The sequence below is a fragment of the Ochotona curzoniae genome, unplaced genomic scaffold, assembly GCF_017591425.1.
Source record: "Ochotona curzoniae isolate NIBS_2020 unplaced genomic scaffold, NIBS_Ocur_1.0 scaffold_4683, whole genome shotgun sequence".
Lineage (NCBI taxonomy): Eukaryota > Metazoa > Chordata > Mammalia > Lagomorpha > Ochotonidae > Ochotona > Ochotona curzoniae.
The window spans coordinates 17769948-17787518 of NW_024467121.1; the positions used below are offsets into that span (position 1 = coordinate 17769948).

Sequence of the window (17571 nt, forward strand, 5' to 3'; positions counted from 1 at the left end):
GTGCAGAGTCCCAAGGCTTTGGGCCACCGTCGATTGCTTTCCCAGGCCACAGGCAGGGAGCTGGATGAGAAGTGGAACAGCCAGGACATGAACCAGCACCCATATGGAATCCTGGCACATGCAAACGAAGGACTTCAGACACTAGGCTACTGCACCAACCCCAACACAAAGGATGTTGAGGGTAATCCATCCAGTGCCTCCATGACCCAACAAGGTAGCAGGCCTGCAAGGCTAACGTGGTTTGCCACCAGGAGCTCAGGGTTGTTAGTGACTGTGGGATGGCACTCCAAATCTAGTCCCCAAGACTTAGATTTTAGTCCTACCATACCGTGAGATCCTCCCATGCAAGAACTCGTGGACTCCAGCAGGGTATTTCTGGACTTTCCCACATTTATGGTTTCTCCCTTGTAAGAATACCAGTACTTTTTTCAACCAGTATCCATGGTCATCAATGAAAACAGACAGCTGTCATTTTATTTTGGTCATTCTTCAGTATGGTATCATTGGAGGTAAAAATAAGCTGAGTTTACTCTGTTGTCCTAAGTCAATCCATGTGTATATGACTCTTTGAACGTTGTGCCCCTAAATTACACTTTTACTCTTAATTGTGTGCCTCCAGGGGACTGGGAAAATACTGAAAATAAGGCACAGCAGGGATACAGCCTGGCTGATGGCTAGTAAAGTACATCTCTCCCTTAGAGTATCAACTGTTGAGAGTTCTAATAAACATTTGGAAATGAAAATTCAAGTGAGGAAAACAGTATGACTACGTTAGTCCTCTTTAAATTTTTTTTATTTTGTTTGAAAGGCAGATTTTACAAAAAGAGGAAAAAGAGAGATCTCCCATCTGCTGGTTCACTTCCCAAATAGCAGCAGAGGCTGAACCTGAACCAATCTGAAGCTGGGAGCCAGGAACTTCTTCCAGGTCTCCCACATGGGTATAGGGCCCCAGGAACTTGCCCATCCTCTGCTGATTTCCCAAGCTTATAAGCAGGAAGTGCAGCAGATGGGACTAGAACCAGTGCCCAGATGTGATACTGGCACCACAAGGCAGAGGATTAGCCAGTTGAGCCATGGCACCAGCCCTCCCCCCACACTCTAAACTTTTAAAGAAAAACTTTTAATTAGCGTGTAATATTGTATACAATATTTCAACAAATGTTTATGGCATAAAGTGCTCCAATCAGACAGTTAGCTTCCCTTATCTCTCTATTTGGAACGTACCAGCTCCTCTCTTTTAGTTCTTTATGCCATGTGTAAGCTGGTGTTATGAACTATAGTCACTCCTTGGTGTTCTTTGGATTTCAAGAGCACATTTCCCACATTAATGTCTCACCTTCACCAAGGTTTACTGTCATAGAATAAAGCCCCCAGAGTCATTCCAAGCTCAAATCTAGTCCTTGAGATGCAGCTTTCCTCTTAGCAATCTTCTAGGAAATTAATAACTTGTGTCACCCTGTAGGCAACGCATGCGTCGCAGCATACCCCGAGCAGAGGGACTAAGGTTACAAAAAAGACAACACACAGTGGGTCATTCTTGTAAAGAGACTGCTGTTTATTCGAAGTTGGTTTGCATTTTTATAGTCTGCTTAGCTCCTCCCAGTACTTTCCCAATGCTCAAGCAATTCCTAAGCTCTCCTGAGGACATCTTAAAAAAGGGGAAGCATGGAAGAGGGAACTCGCGGTCAAGCCAGGAGCTAAATGTAACAGGCCAAGATGGCCCATCCTGTTACACCTAGAGAAACAAGCTAAGCTGTGGAGTTCACCCTTGGGAGAGCAGGGCCTTGCATCACCCAATGTTGTGCCAAGCCCAATTGCTTACCAGTCTCCTAATAGACTGGATGGGAATAATGATAAAGAAAGTGATAAAAATCAAGATGCAAGAGCCTATCCTGTTATAAACTGCTTTATTAGCTGTGAGATCATACCACCTCCGAACCTTTTACACCAGTTCTTAACAGTCTCCTCCTCCTCTATCACAATTCTCTTCCTCCCCTGTGAAACCTTTTAGGGAATAAATTAAAATGAGAAGTGTGGTTATTGTGGAATAATTAGGCCCCATGAGAGCAGAGACACTCTGTATTTTGTTAATGCCCTAGGGTTGTGATTAGCTAATAATGATAGTGCCTGTGTCATTGCTTAATTATTCTACCTCCTCACCATCATTGGCACCGTCGGGGTATAGCATCCGGATTTGTTTGAGGCAATAAGGCAACTGCAGGCTCCACTGTCTGGAGTATGTACAATGCAATTTTCTCTGAGTTTACAATTATTTATTTTCTAAACCACAAAGCCACTGTGTTTTCACATACTCATTGTTCTATGGAAAGTGAGAATGAATGCATTGAAGGCATATTTTGCTGTCTTTTGTTACTGTTGTTTTGGTGTAGCTCTTTAACGCAAAATCTTGGTGTTCAGGAAAAGTAAGGAGGGTTAATACGAGAAAGTTAATGCCTCCATTCCCTAGAAAGCAAGTTCCGTTCTGAAATAGTCTTACACTAGATAATGGCAAGTAAATGCAGTACTAAAAGTAAGCAAGGAAGAACTTATTATTTTTTAAAAAAGATTTATACATTTTTATTGAATGTCAGACACATAGAGAGGAGGAGAGACAGGAAGATCTTTCATCTGCTGATTCACTCCCCAAGACGCTGCAACGGCCAGAGCTGAGCCAGTCTGCAGCCAGGAGCCAGGAACTTCTTCCGAGTCTCACATGTGGGTGCAGGGTCCCAAGGCTTTGGGCCATCCTCTGCTGCTTTCTCAGGCCACACACAGGGAGCTGGGTGGGAAGTGAAGCATCTGGGACATGAATCAGTGCCCTGATGGGATTCCAGTGTATGCAAAGCAAGGACTTAAGCTGCTAGTCTACCACACTAGGCCCAGAAGAAATTATTAATGTAAGAGCTTTCCAAATGAAGAAGTGGTATGACAAGAATCCACTCATAACTGTTAACCTGCTGTTCTTGGTGAGTCTGGAATCTTTGGAAAGATGCAGGAATATCCCAGTTCCCCAGCATTCAGCCACGAGCTACATCCCAGATTGGGACTCCTAGTCAACGTCATTCCCATTGATTAACAAAGAATTAGAAACCTAGGTGAGTTTACTTTGTGTGTGCCTGATCTCAGTTCAAGTAAAAGGAAAAGTAGGGGCCCGGTGCAGTAGCCCAGTGGCTGAAATCCTCACCTTACATCCACCAGGCAGTTCCTCTCACTTTGCAACAGTTCTGGGTGGGGGCGGGGGGAAATCTGGGCCTCCAGACTCCCCATTACAATTCTCCTTTTCTACTGAACAGAAATCAACTTTTGTACTTTACCCACTGACCGTCATTTGGGGTCTCTGACCTGAAGAGTCTAAGACTGTCTCTTCCTTTTGTCTTCTAGAGAGACTAGAGACTAATTTGACCTTTTCATCAAGTCATCTCTCTCTCTCTCAAAATGACTTTTATGTCTGGTCACCTCTTGCACATACTCTCAAAACCATATTCACGGGCTGATGATGAAGGCTGCAGAGTTAGTGCTCATCTGGGCAGTTTCTCCCTGGTGCAGGGCAAATGTTGACTCCTCACTAAGATATATTTATTTGGAAGGCAGAGTTGCAGAGAAGGACAAGTGAAGGAGATTGTCCATCCACTGGCTCATTCTCCAAATGGCTCAGCAGCCAGAGATGGACCAGGCTAAAAGACAGGAGCTTCTTCATGTCTCCCATGTGGGTGCAGTGGCTCAAGCCTTGAGCCGTCCTCTGCTGCTTTCCCAGACCAGTTAGCAAGGAGCTGGATCAGAAGTGGAGTAGCCAGGACTCAAAGCAGCATCCATATGGAATACCAGCACTGCAAGCTTCAGCTTAATGTGTTCTGCCCCAGCAGCAGCCCCTGCATCTCCATTGTAAGAGTTATAAAACGGAGTTAATACATTCCTTTTGGGGACCGAATAATCACATAGTCTGCTTTAAGATACAGATGCTTGTTTATAGATCACCTGCTATGTGTCAGACAATGAGCCTCATTTGATTATTATCTCCTTTCTCAAAGATGAGTTACAGTGCTGTAACCTCAGCTGCTTAGCTGAGCAGATTGCCTCAGGCATTACAAATTGGAAGGGACAGAACCAAGCAATTACAGGTGAATCTGACTGAAAGTTCATTACTTATGTGAGTAAATCGCTAGCCACAGATGGATGCAACAGACAAAGAAGGATTTAAAGTTCAATAGTAGCATAATATCAACTCTTTGGAGATGGAACGCTCGGTTCAAATCATAGTTTTACAGCTTACAGCTATATGACCTTCCACGAGCTACTGTATCTCATAGTTTGAAATGATTAAATGAGCTAATAATACAGGTACTTAAAGCAAGAACCAGCACATAGTTTGCACTCAAAAAATATTAGCTATCATCGGCTTTATCCCTAAAAAAGAGTTAGAGAATAGACAGTTTTGTGCTGCTGCTGTGATAAATTACCTTGAACCCAGTCGTTTCAAAGGGCACACGTGTTATCTTACAAGTCTGTAGGTTAGATATGTAACATACTTACTGGGCAAAGATCACAGAATGAACAAGCTAAATTCTGTTCTGGTTGTTATAGAGAACCTCTTCCCCTACCTTTTCCACCTTCTAGAAGTTTCCATCCACTTAGCTCCTGGCCCCTTCAAAGCCAGCGATGTTGGGTCAAGTTCTTTTGATGCCAGCAGTATGAGTGTATGTACATGTTTTCTCTTTCTGTTCTCACTTCCTCTTATAAAAACTCACCCAGATAATCAGAATATTGCCTCCCATCTCAAGGTCAGCTGCTTAGCAACTTTTAATTCCTCATTGTCTTATAACCTGATCTATTCATTGGGTGTAGAAATTAGGACATGAATTGGGAAACAGAATACAGCAGTGAATTTTACCTATAGTAGTGGTTCTTCTCCCTCGAAACATGGCCTTTGACATCCAAATCAGTTTAACTCACCTACCCAGGAGTGGGCTCTTGGGAGGCAAGAAGGCTTTACCAAGCCCCTGCTAGCATCTTGTACTTCGGCCCACCCCATCACAGGAGAATGAGAAGGATGTTGGTCCTTCTCACTGTCACAGTCACACGACTCACCCCTCCTCCTCCCAAGAGGAAAAACAAAACCAGCGGAGAGCTTGGGGGAAGTAGTCCAGCTTACCCGTGTGAGAGAAGTAAGGTTGTTTTCTCTCTGAAAAAGCTGAAAAGGATTTATCTGCTGCACAAATAAGCCTCTTTGTTGTTGTTTTTTAAGATTTATTTATTTTTATTGCAAACTGAGATATACAGAGAGGAGGAGAGACAGAGAGGAAGATCTTTTGTATGATGATTCACTCCTAAAGTGACCACCACGGCCGGTGCTGCGCTGATCCAAAGGCAGGAGCCAGGAACTTCCTCCAGGTCTCCCACACAGGTGCAGGTTCCCAAGGCTTTGGGCGGGCTGTCCTCAAAGTGGAGCTGCTGGGATTAGAACTGGCGGCCATATGGAATCCTGTTGCATTCAAAGCAAGGACTTTAGCTGCTAGGCCACCACACCGAGCCCAGCTTCTTTGTTTTAACAGAGAGGCAGGGGGAGAGAGAAGGAAGGGAGGGAGGGGGAGAGAGAGTGAGAAAGAAAGAAAGCAAGAAAGCTAGCTTGCTTTAAAATTAAGGTTAGTCTTGTTATTTCCAAAAGGCTCTTCCCCTGCAACTGCTACATAACAGAATGGCAAGAGCCATGTGGCCCTCTTAGGGCAGCCTGGGGCACACTGCTGGAGTGCCTGCTCTCATCCTTACCCCTTACCCTTGTGCACTGGTGCTAATCTGTTCAGGGTTCTATGCCAGTGCTTCCTCAACTTTCTGGTAGAGCAAAGGTTGTTATCTAGTTCATAGGCTTCCTGGCAGATCCCACCTGCAGTGGAAGAATGAGCTGAAAAGACATCTTGCAGTGCTGTGACTCAAGTTGCCAGCTGTATCTGAAATATTGGATAATAGCTACTTCAAGTCATCTAGTATAATTTGTTTTATTTTTGCTTTTGAACTCTTGCATAAGAGACCTAATGACCTAGACACTCAGTGTGAGTCCTGTAGTTTACTCAGTATATAACTCTTGTGAATATATTAAGCGTTGTTCATATATAAGATACACCCCATCCTGAGGACAGAGAACCCACCCTAGCCTCTCAAATGGGATTCCAGCAGTAAACTGCCTGGTCAAATGAGCAAAGAAATTCTGTGCCCAGCTCAAAGTGGGCGTAGCCTGACCACCAATCTTTCTTTATCACTTTGTATCCTTCATGTTCTAACACCCCATCCTCCCCACCACTGCATTTCTTTTTTTAAAAAAGATTTATTTTTATTATTTTTTTATTGGAAAGGCAGATATACACAGAGGAGAGACAGAGAGGAAGATCTTCCGTCCGATGATTCACTCCCCAAGTGAGCGCAACGGCCGATGATATGCCAATCCGAAGCCAGGAGCCTCTTCCGGGTCTCCCACGCGGGTGCAGGGTCCCAAAGCTTTGGGTCATCCTCTACTGCTTTCCCGGGCCACATACAGGGAGCTGGAAGGGAAGCGGGGCTGCCGGGATAGAACCGGTGCCCATATGGGATCCCGGGCATGCAAGGCGAGGACCCCAACCACTGTGCCACCGCACCGGGCCCCACCACTGCATTTCTAAGAAAAAAAAAAAAAGCACAGACAGTATCTCATGTGGACTAATGAAACTGTGGCTTCCACTCACCGAATGACCATTTGTTTCTTGGTCAGCTGGATTGTCAGAGCACCCGCAGCCTGATTATGACAGACTTTGACTAGTTATTCAGATGCGGTCGGGTGCGTTCAGGGTGGTATGGCTGTAGACTTGACTAGTCATTCAAAGCAAACTTCTGACGTGATGCACGGCAAGTTCCCAGCTAGCAGCATGAGCTGTTAGACTGTGCTGCTTCCTGCTTGTATTCCCCTTGACTTGGTCTGCAGCCTCTTGCTTGGATGGAGCAGTCTTCTACCAGAAGTGTCCTGGGTGATGAGGACCTACGTGTACATACCCCCCTCTCCTGAAGTGCCCCTTTGGCATTACGTAAGCCATTGTGGATAGAAAGTGGAGGCTGCAAACCCAGGGGATGCTGAAGGGCACTTTACGTGGGTGGAATGCAGTCACCCAAGGTATGGCCTCTGGAAAGTCTGCCAACACAGAAGGAGGAAAAGATGTTTATTAAAAAAAAAAAAAAATCTGTGCCTAGGATGTCTTCCTCCACTCACTCAATGGCTGTTGAAGATTTGGTTACAAGTACTTGATTAAAATTGGCTATGTGACTAATTTGACTTTTCTTTCTGAACTGATTATTTGTTAAAACTGGAAAAGGTTCTTAAAGGCAGCCAGATAGGTAGCAGATGGCAGACCCATCAGACAGACTGCTAGGAGAGGAGAGGCGTCGCTCCCTGTCAGCAGGCTCTTCTCAGGACTTCGGTGCCATCCTTCCCCATCGCTGGTCTAGTGGCAGCCAAGTCTGGGCCCCTGGCATCAACAGGAGCTTGTGCATGTTTCTCAGCAGCGTACTGGACTGTCATAGTCTAGTTGACTCAGTTTCCTCCCCTGCACAACTCACTGCAGTTTGCCTGCTACTTTCCGTGCTGTGTAAGAATTCCCTTCCCTTAGAACTCAATGAGAAATATGAGTAAGGGAAAGAAAAATAAAAACCTGAATACAAAAAGGGCTTCTGACAGTCGCTGTACACTGACACCGGAATTATTAGCTATATCTCCTCAGGACAGGAACACAGATTTTTCATGAGAGCCTATTAACCTCCTTTGCAGTGGGAGCAACTGGTGTGTTTTCTTTTCTCAAAATGTTAGAAAGTCTGTGTTAGCCTATTCATCAACACCTTATGATTGCTATTTACATGCTGCATATTTTTCCATCTATTCATTTTCCTTTTTTTTTTATTACATTGTATTATGTGACACAGTTGTAGGTACTGGGATTCCCCCCACCCCTCCCCCACATTTATTCATTTTCAAATTGTTTATATCCTTGAATCAAAAGCATGTCTCTTGTCATCAGTACACAAGAGATGTCATTTCTGGATTTTGTTTTGTCTTAAAACTCACTGTACTTCCTTTTGATTGGACTATTTAATTCATTAATGTTTTACGAATATGGTTCAGTTTATTTCTGTCATTTTACTTGTTTTCTCTATTTTGTGTTTCTTTTTTCTATTTTTATTTATTGGAGAGGCAACAAGAGATAAGGGTAGAAAGAGGAAGGGAGAGCAAGTTCCCCTGTCTACTGCTTCTTTCCCCAAATGGCTGAGGCTGGGCCAGGCTGAAGCCAGAAGCCAGGAACTTGAGCTAGGTCTTCCATGGGGTGGGGGTAGCATGGACCCACCTGTCTGACCCATCAGCTCGTGCCTCGCAGGGTACACAGCACTAGGAAGAAGAATGGAGCTGGGTCACCAACCCGCACTCAGATGGGGGTTACAGGTGGCCCAGCTGAAGGGGGTGTTGTCTGCCAAGGACCATTTGGAAATGTATAATATCATTTGTGAGCCATACAAAATTATCAACTTGAATAATAACCAGCTAGAGATATATTGGATTTCTGGTCATTTCCTGTAGTTGCCTTTCCAATACTTTGAGTAAGTCTACCCTGCTGCCTTCCGGCTCGTTGTTTCTTCAGAAAATCAGCTGTTAATCTGGCTGGGATCCCTCCTTGTACATGATGAGTCTGCTCTTCCTCTTGATGCTTTCAAGATTTCCTCTTTGATTTTCAGCATTTGTACATCACATACCTGAGTGTAGAACTCTTTATACTCATCCTTAGGGTTTGCGGATCTGTCCTAGAGTAGATATCAGTGTTTCCATCACGTTTGAGAAATAATCACCTTTTCTTGGTATTCTCACTTCTTCATATATACAGATTACATGTATGTTGGTATGCTTAATGTTTGTTAAGAATTGTCCAATTTTTCTGTTCTACAAACTATAATTTATATCACTCTATCTTTACATTTATTATTATTTTTTTCCAAACTCAAACCTACTGTTAGTCCCTCCGGTGAATTTTTCATTGATACTGTTTACTCACAGAATTTCCATGTTGTTTGTTTCATATTTTTTTTGGTTGATATCTGTGTGCCGCAACACTGTCATCGCACCTTCCTGTAATTCTCTGTGTGTAGTTACGTGCATTTGGCCCAGTGGTCGAGGTGCCAAGTACCTAGGGTTAATTCCCAGCTTCTAACTCTAGTTTCATGCCAAGGAAGACCCTAGAAACAGTAACTGGGCTCCTACCATTCACATGAAGACCTGGACTCAGTTCCCATCTCCTGGCTACAGCCCAGCCCTAGCTATTACGAGCATCTGGGAAAGTGAACCTACAGATGGGAGTGTTCGCGCTCTCTTTCCCACCCTGCTATTCCACCTACCTCCTTCGCTCTTAAATAGATCCCTTAGGCAAAGGCCACTTTGGTGTATTTGTCTGGCAGGTCTGACACCTGGGACCTCTCAAACACTCTGAGTTGCGTGTGTTTCCTGTGTGTGTGGATCATACATCGTTTCTTTGCATGTGCCATAACATTTTATTAACTGGACATTTCAGATAATAGAACAGTTCTGGATACTGATCCTTCACACCCCCTCCACATTTCAGACTCCCCCCACTCGTGTGTGTATGTGTGTTTAGTGACTTAGCAATATTAGTTCAGTGAAATCTACAGACATTCCTCAGTTTAGGATGATTCAACTTGGCATTTGTTGACTTTATTATAAGAAAGCCATAAACATTCACTAGAAATCGTGCTTTGAGTTTTTCCATCTTTATCTACTGTTGATATGCAGAATTATCCATAAGAGATGGATATCAGAATATCATGAGATGCAGGGTGGTGGCAATGAGCTGCACCTCTCTACTAGCCTCTGTGATCACAAGGATAAGCAACCAAAACGCGGCAGTATATGAATATTCTGGTTGTTTTTTTCTTTAAGGTTTATTTATTTTTATTGGAAAGTCAGATTTACAGAGAAAAAGGAGAGACAGAGAAGAAAATCTTCCAGTTACTGACTCATTTCCCAGGTAGCTGCAATGGCTGAAATTGAGCCATTCCTAAGCCAGGAGCTTCTTCTGGGTCTCCCACACAGGTGCAGGATCCCAAGGCTTCAGGCCATGCTCTACTGCTTTCCTAGGCCACAAGCAGGAAACTGCATGACAAGTGAGGCTGCCAGGACACAAACTGGTATCCATATGGGAACCTGGTGCATGTAAGGCAAGGATTTAGCCACTAGGCTATTACACTGTGCCCAAACATGGTGTTTCTAAGTCAGGCTCAATGAGTTTGTCAGAACACAACTCCCATCGTAAGTTGAGTCTCTGTAGTGCCTGCAATGTGCCTCTAGTCTCACTGCTCAGAAGACACAGCCTTGGGCTATGAGTAACTTTATTAGTTTTCCTTTTATAAATAACAACCAAATGTCTGTACTTGACTGTCTCTTACGTGACCTGTTAAGTTTCTAGCTGGACTGTCATTACCACACTACTTTGTAGTTATTTGCATCATCACTTTTGCCCCTGATATATAAAGGTAGATTACCAGCACCACCACTCCACCCTCCCCATCTGGCCTGATCAGGTAGTTCAGGTTGGGGTAGTCTTTGAGCCAGATCTTGAGGTTTACTCTCTTAATTGAAGAAAACTCTTGTCAAGCTTTCTATTTCCTGGCTCTCTGTTACACTTCAGCTAGTCTGCCCTGCGAACATGGAGCTTCCATCCTCCTCTTAATTGCTCACCACACAAATGTTTAGTGTTTTTGACAGCATCTTAGATTTAGCCTTTTTCACATTCTGTTCCAAATAAATCCATTCCCGCCAGGAGGAGTTGTGGAGCGCTGTGTTCCTAGGCCCCATCCCTTCCAACAGACAGCTACTATGTCACTGTCCCTTACTGCTTCTGGTCTGTTTTCTTGGAGGACGGGGTGTGATAATGCTCATGCTTTTGATTGGCCTCTCCAGGCATAGCATCGTCACTCTGTACGCAGGATGGGGTGAGGGTGAATGGGGCCCAGCCTTGTAAGTATGCCAGGCCTGGGGTACGGTTTCCACCCCTAGATGAGACCAGGTGGAAGAACACACCTCCATACTTCTTGATCTAAGTAGAACTGGTACCACAATGAGCTGGGAGTGGGCAGTAGATTGGAAAAATTCTGGTAGTCTACTCCTCCTGAGAAGAAGCCATAGCTGTAGATTTGGAGTTACAGGGGAATGAGTCCGCATCATCTTCACCATACTTCCCTGGAGTGGAGCTTGCATCGCGTTCTGCTTAGGAGCAGGAGGAAGGAAGTTCCAGGGAAGGGGGTAGGTCTCGGTTACGGCTCACGTGCTTTGGGATTCTTGTTGTTCATACTGAAATTTGGTGAATTTTCTTGAGAAAAATATTTCTTCCTCTGTATATACACTTGCGAAAATTTCCAGATTTAACATAATTGAGTTTTCTAATTTTCACCAGTTATAGCTTTTTCTCTGGGGAGAATGTCCCTAAAGTGCCATTCTGCATGTGCTTCCTGGTGTCACCTGAAACCGCCCACTTTTTATCAGGCCTTTATTGTTTGCCAACTTAGACTACAACCATGTATCAGGGATGCTCTTTATCCCCTACCCGCTCGCACAAAAGACTGCTAAGAATCTTTTATTAGATGTAGAAGGACGTCCAGTATAGTCCTTAGAAATCCTAGAGCAAGCTGTGGAGATGAGGGATTCTGTTTCTTCCAGCTGTGTAAAATAGTTTGTCAGAAATAACACGGGACCAGAACAAAAAGGATTTTATTTTAAATATTTTTAGTATCACATGGATGATATGCAAAGTGGGAATCAAGAGCCTGATTCCTATAGCAAAACCAGGCATTCTGATGAGTTGCACTTGTTAGGCCACTAAGCCAAATAGGCATTTCTACATATTTTTAAACACACCAATAACTACTTAAATTAAGGACTACTCAGAAAGCAATGACAAACCAAAAGAGGGAAATGAGTGAAGAAGTAACACATTGAAGATTGCATTCACCGTAAAGACATTTGCTCACCCAGATAAACTTGAGCATCAGGTCACAAGCTCCCGGATCTAGGGGAGATGGCAAACAACAAACTGTCTCCATATAACAAAAGCCCCAAACATCTGGACTCTGAAATAAAATATACACTGACCCTGAGGAAGCTGCAAGGAAATTTCCTTTCTCAAAACTTGCACTGGCATGGCTCACGTTGTCAGAAACCCCTCAAGCCATGAATTTAAAGTGGCACCCAGCATTTACTTCCCTCAGGCACTTTGTAGAATTGAATGTGTGTTGTCCCTGAAAGGGCTCATCTTTAACCCAGATCTTAAACAATTTCCAGAAATAAAGTTCCAGTACAGTTAGGTTAATGACCACATATCACAGAAGTTCCACAGTGGTTAAGCTGCATTTTTACCAAGAAAAACAGCAGAAGCGAGATTTCGTGCCCTATTTAGATCCACCAAGACCTCAGGTACTGCATTATCTTCTTACAGTTGTGCCTGTGAACTACATTGGATCAGTTCCTTTGTATAAATCCCTGACTGCGGTTCAGATCCCCCTACCCCACATCACCCTGCCCCTGCCGTGCCCCACACATAAAATGCTTTGAGCCAATCTGTGGGGAACTGACTTACTGGTTTGAGACACTCTCCAGTCCCTCCAAGAGGCACTGATTCTCCATGCCCTAAACTCGAGCAGGGAGTAAGTTGCTCCTGGCGATGCTTGCTGAACATTATCGCTGTCATCACCTGGCTGTGCCCACCCCCAGACCTGTTTGTCCAATTCTACTTTGCTGTAGATTTAATAAGAAATCCCACAGTCAATTAAATGAAGGAAAAAACCTCTCAGATGCTCAGTTACTAGTACACAAGCAAAAAAAAAAAATTGCAACCACTTTACTTAGAGGAATTCAAAAGGATTTGAAAAATGGGAAATAGGTGGAGATTGTTAAAATGTCCAAGCAGAGGCAGGCCATCAATTAGGACGTCCACATGCCTTATCAGAATGCCTGTTACTGAGTCTAGCTGGCTTTCTATGAATGCATGCCGCAAGAAGCAGGAGGTTGTGGAGGGAGTTCCCAGAGTGTCGCCCACATGGGAGATCCAGAGTGAGTTCAGCGATCCTGGCTTGGGCCTGGCTGTTACAGGTGTTTGGAAAAGTGGATGAAATCTATGTCTGTCTCTGCCTTACAAGCAGGTAAAGGTCAAAATAAACCAAACATATTGATGAAAGTTAAAAATACTGAAAAGGTGAAACTCATGAGTCGGTAATTTCAAGAGCACATTAAATATAACCGAGGAGATAATTTGGTGAGTTGAAGATAAATTATGGAGACTGTGTAATAGGGAAATGATGAGGGGTTAGTGACATGAAAATAATTCTAGTTGAAATCCCTGAGGGAAACAAGAAGGAAAGTGGGGAAGAGGAAATATAGGAAGAGTTAGTGTCTGAGAACTTCATAGATCTGAAAAGGAAACAAGAAAAATCCATATTGAGGAAGCCTGATACCTTTCAGACAGGGAAAATGAATTAAATCCATTCTTGGACAGGACATAATAAAATACACAGAACACCAAAGAAGTAGAAGATCTTTAAAACAGCCAGAAAGGGGAGAGGGAAACACAATTAGACCTCTAGAACCTAACAGCATCTTAACAGTAATAATGGAAGCTAGAGGGCAGTTAAATGTCCTGAAAATAAACTGGGATATGCAGTAAAAATTATTTCATGAAGTAAGACAAAATAAAGATGTCATTCCCAGGCAAACAAAAGCTAAAAAAACTTTTTTTAAATCAATGGACCATCATCACAGTAAATTCTAGTGGAAGTACTTCAAATTTTAGGATAATTAATCCCAACTGGAGGGGAAAACAGACACAAAGGAAGTATTAAATGTGTGGAAAAACACAAATAAATGTTACATAAGAGAATTTATTTTAAAAAGGCAAATCAGGCTAGAACTAAAATGTATAACAACATAAATACAACACACTTGGTTTAGGAAGGGACCTTTGTGAGTTAAAGTATCCCAAGTCCCTATAATTGTTCTGGCAGAGAATAAAGATAAAAAAAAAATGTCACAGCTTTAATGGAAGCAAGTTAAAAATTTTGCATTACTGGTAGAGGAATAAAATTGAATTGAAATGACAAGCTTCAAGCAAGTAAAGAGAAAAATATAGATAGCAAAAAATCTAAGTGCTGCTGTTAAAAAAATTATTAGGTTGTATTGTTAAAACAGTGTCTATGCATGATTATAAGAAACATAGCTAAATAATAAAAAGATAACAGGAGATGGCAAAATATATCATACAGTTAAACCCAAGAAGCTAGTGCTGCCTTTTTAACATGGCTTAAAGCAGATTTCAAAGCAAAGCTAGAAATAATGATCATTTCCAAACATCTATGAAAGTAATAACAAACCTTTCACAATAGCTTTTTAAAATTTAAACATATACACAGAGAAACTAGCATTATCATGGAGGGAGATTTGCATGTACTTCTCTGAGGAACTGACAAACCAAGCAGATACAAAAATAATGAGTCTTAAACGTGATTGTTTCTGATTTTTTTTATAATATACTGAGAATATTAATACTTTCATACTGATGCATGCTTAAAACCTTAAAATATTCAAATTCTCAGAAAACAATAACCTAATAAAACCCATTCAAGAGAGGAAAAACATGTGTGTAATCCTATTATCAGAATAGTGTAATTAGTTTTTCAGAGTATCACATGAGAAAGTCCAGACTACCATTCATGTTACAAGGAGCTATAATCTCACAAGTTCCAGAAAAACAAGCAACACTACTCTTCGAGCCATTGTAGGAAGTCAAAAGCAAAACAAGGACAGTACAGGAAGGGAGATGAAAACCAGCCTTACTCAACAGCAGACATGAAGAAAGCATTATTACCACATAATGAAGTCAAAAAGTTCATGCTAGTGTTGTTATTCATAAAATTGGTGTTGGAGGTTTAAAATAAAAATCCCTAATATTTAGGACTGCATATTATGTAGGAGTGATAAGATATAAGAAGGTGAAATTTATAAAAAAAAAAAAAAAAACAAACCTTGCTTGGAGATAAAGTACAAATGTCTGATCTCACATGTTTCAGAATCTGGATGAGTCTCCAGGATTTTCCTTTCTTATCTTTTCCTTTTATGTGTATTTGAAATTTTCAAAATAAGGTTAGAAATGTTTATATGTAATTTCTTTTAAAAAGAGAAACATTGAGGCTCTAGAAGCTAATGCTGTGGATATAGACAGTTAGCATGGTCAGATGGGAAATGCATTTTTAAGGCATTTGACTTGGCGTACTCCAAAAGGAATTCCAAGCATGGGACACCACAGGGGAAGGCAGAGCTTCACCTGCACAAGAATATTCCAGGAGGATAGATGCAAATTCCAGGTCATTCCAGATGGGAGGGAAGTTCACATACTTGGGATGTCCCAGCCTAGGACCAGTCCTTCTTTAGCTGTGGTCAGAGTTGACTTTAGCTTTTTCCTCTTCACCAAGATAAAGTAAGATAATGTATATGAGAAAGGTTGGCAGACTGCTAAACCTAAGACTCTCAAACTATCGACAGAAACAATTTTAAGTACACAGGGAAAGTTGGAGATACAGCACCTGGGGAAACAGTTGGCCAGTTCCTTAAAACACAGACGGTTTCACTTGATCCAGCAATTCAGATCTTCAGGAGAAAGTAATATGAAGACAGTTGACAGCAAGTGTCTACACAGAAACTTGGTGCATAAGTGTTCATAACATCATCATCGGTAATAACCGCAGCTGGGTTAGTGTCACCCCATTAAATGCAGTGTTCCTGAGTGGTAAAAAGCAATGAAGTACTGATGCATGCCACAAAACGGATAAATCTTGAAAACATGGTAACTGAAACATACCAGTCAGGAAAACTCACATGTTGTATGATTCCAATTATACGGAATGGCCAGACAAGGCAAATCTACAGAGAAAGTAGGTTAATTTCTGCTGGTGTTGAAAGGAAAGGAAAAATGGATAGTGAATTTAATGGACAATAGTTTGTTCTGGAGATAATAAAAATACTCTAAAATTTATGGTGATGGCTATATAACAGAGAAAGTAGGTTAATTTCTGCTGGTGTTGAAAGGAAAGGAAAAATGGATAGTGAATTTAATGGACAATAGTTTGTTCTGGAGATAATAAAAATACTCTAAAATTTATGGTGATGGCTATATAACTGTGAACATACTAAAAACCACTAAATTGTGTATTTTAAATGGGTATTGTTATGGTATGTGAATAAAGCTTTTATTTTTTTTTATTTTAATAAAAAGAGGAAAAATGGTTTGCACCCAAATGTTTTCACCTCCTATCCTTAACCCTCTGTCTCACCACCACCTAGGTCCAGAAGAGTTTTCTCTTAAACTCAAGATTTTTTGTTTGTTTGTTTGTTTCAATGGTTTCATTGAGCAAATGCTATTTCTGAAACAGGAGCAGAAAGTCAACCACTGTCATTTTATCCCACTAATTCTACCCGCTCTCTGCTCCAGTAACTTTTAAGCATGAGTAAGAAAGGAAGCCTATAATACAGGATTGAGTCGTTCCTAAAGTGAGGTGAAGGAAGGATCAGCCAGCAGGATAGATCCCTTCTACTACTATTCAGTGATGAGCAGATTTGCTCTATTTGCAAAACAGAGCTGTGATGACTTTTTACCACCCAGTCTAATTGTCAAAATCTCCACAAGTACAATGCCATATGTCTCTCTCACTGGAAACGCAAGTAAGACTCATGGACTTGCGATGATTAACTAATGAGCTTGTCCCATCTGCTGTGTGGATGACAGGTTATTCTCCAGTCCAGTTTGCTTTCACTCATCTTGTGCTTTGTCTCCCTCTTGTTTTCCAGTGGCTGCTTCAACCCCTAACTCCACTGCTGGTGCAGCCATGAATTCTCTGACCTCTCTTGGGACTCTGCAAGGATTGGCTGGAGCCACTGTTGGACTGAATAATATTAATGCACTAGCAGGTACCATAAACAGTGAGTATTTGCTGCTCTGGTGGACAGCCTTCCCCCAAATTCTCCATAGAAAACAATCAGCCAGAAACTTAAAAAGGATATGCAAAGGGGAGAACTAAAACTTGGGATGGAGGAGCACATGCTTTGACATGCAAAAGCTATCTACATATTCATTTTGCCTCCCCAAAATTCCAGCACTCGCCATCCCAGATACTTTCCAGGGTGTAGTATATGCACTTGTCTGTGGTTGACAGATATTTTCATGGTTTCAAGAAGTCTGGCTTGGTTTTAGTTTTGCACTGTCCTGTGCGGCAGGGTGTTACCATAGAAAACTTAACAACAGACCGCAAGTCAGGAAGCCAGAGCCCTGCCCTGCCTCCGTCACTGTCAGAGCCCAGGTAAATCAATGCTCCCTCTCTAGGCTTTAATTTTCAATTGAAAGCTCTGGATCACTCGATAAAGATGCCCTCTAGCTCTAAAATCCAGATTCATGATAGTTACATAGAACAAAATAAGGTCCTTGGAAAAACAGGAAACCTGGAGGAAAGAAGTTACTGCTG

At 42.2% G+C, this 17571-nt stretch overlaps 1 protein-coding gene and 1 long non-coding RNA gene across 20 annotated transcripts in view; both read left to right on the forward strand.

Moving 5' to 3' along the window:
• The window catches only part of CELF2 (CUGBP Elav-like family member 2), a 353199-nt gene that overhangs the window by 313086 nt on the left and 22542 nt on the right, over positions 1-17571 (forward strand). For 9 of the 19 annotated variants that reach the window (XM_040968109.1, XM_040968115.1, XM_040968119.1 and 6 more), the window contains one exon: positions 16901-17032. In XM_040968109.1, the coding sequence (XP_040824043.1) occupies positions 16901-17032 (132 nt within the window). Of the gene's footprint in view, positions 1-16895; positions 17033-17571 lie in introns of all 19 variants that reach the window. The other 10 variants (XM_040968110.1, XM_040968111.1, XM_040968113.1 and 7 more) reach the window with 2 other exon arrangements.
• LOC121148104 lies at positions 14422-16656 on the forward strand. Its single transcript, XR_005882506.1, has 2 exons — positions 14422-15991; positions 16118-16656. It is a non-coding gene; the product is annotated as an uncharacterized LOC121148104 (long non-coding RNA).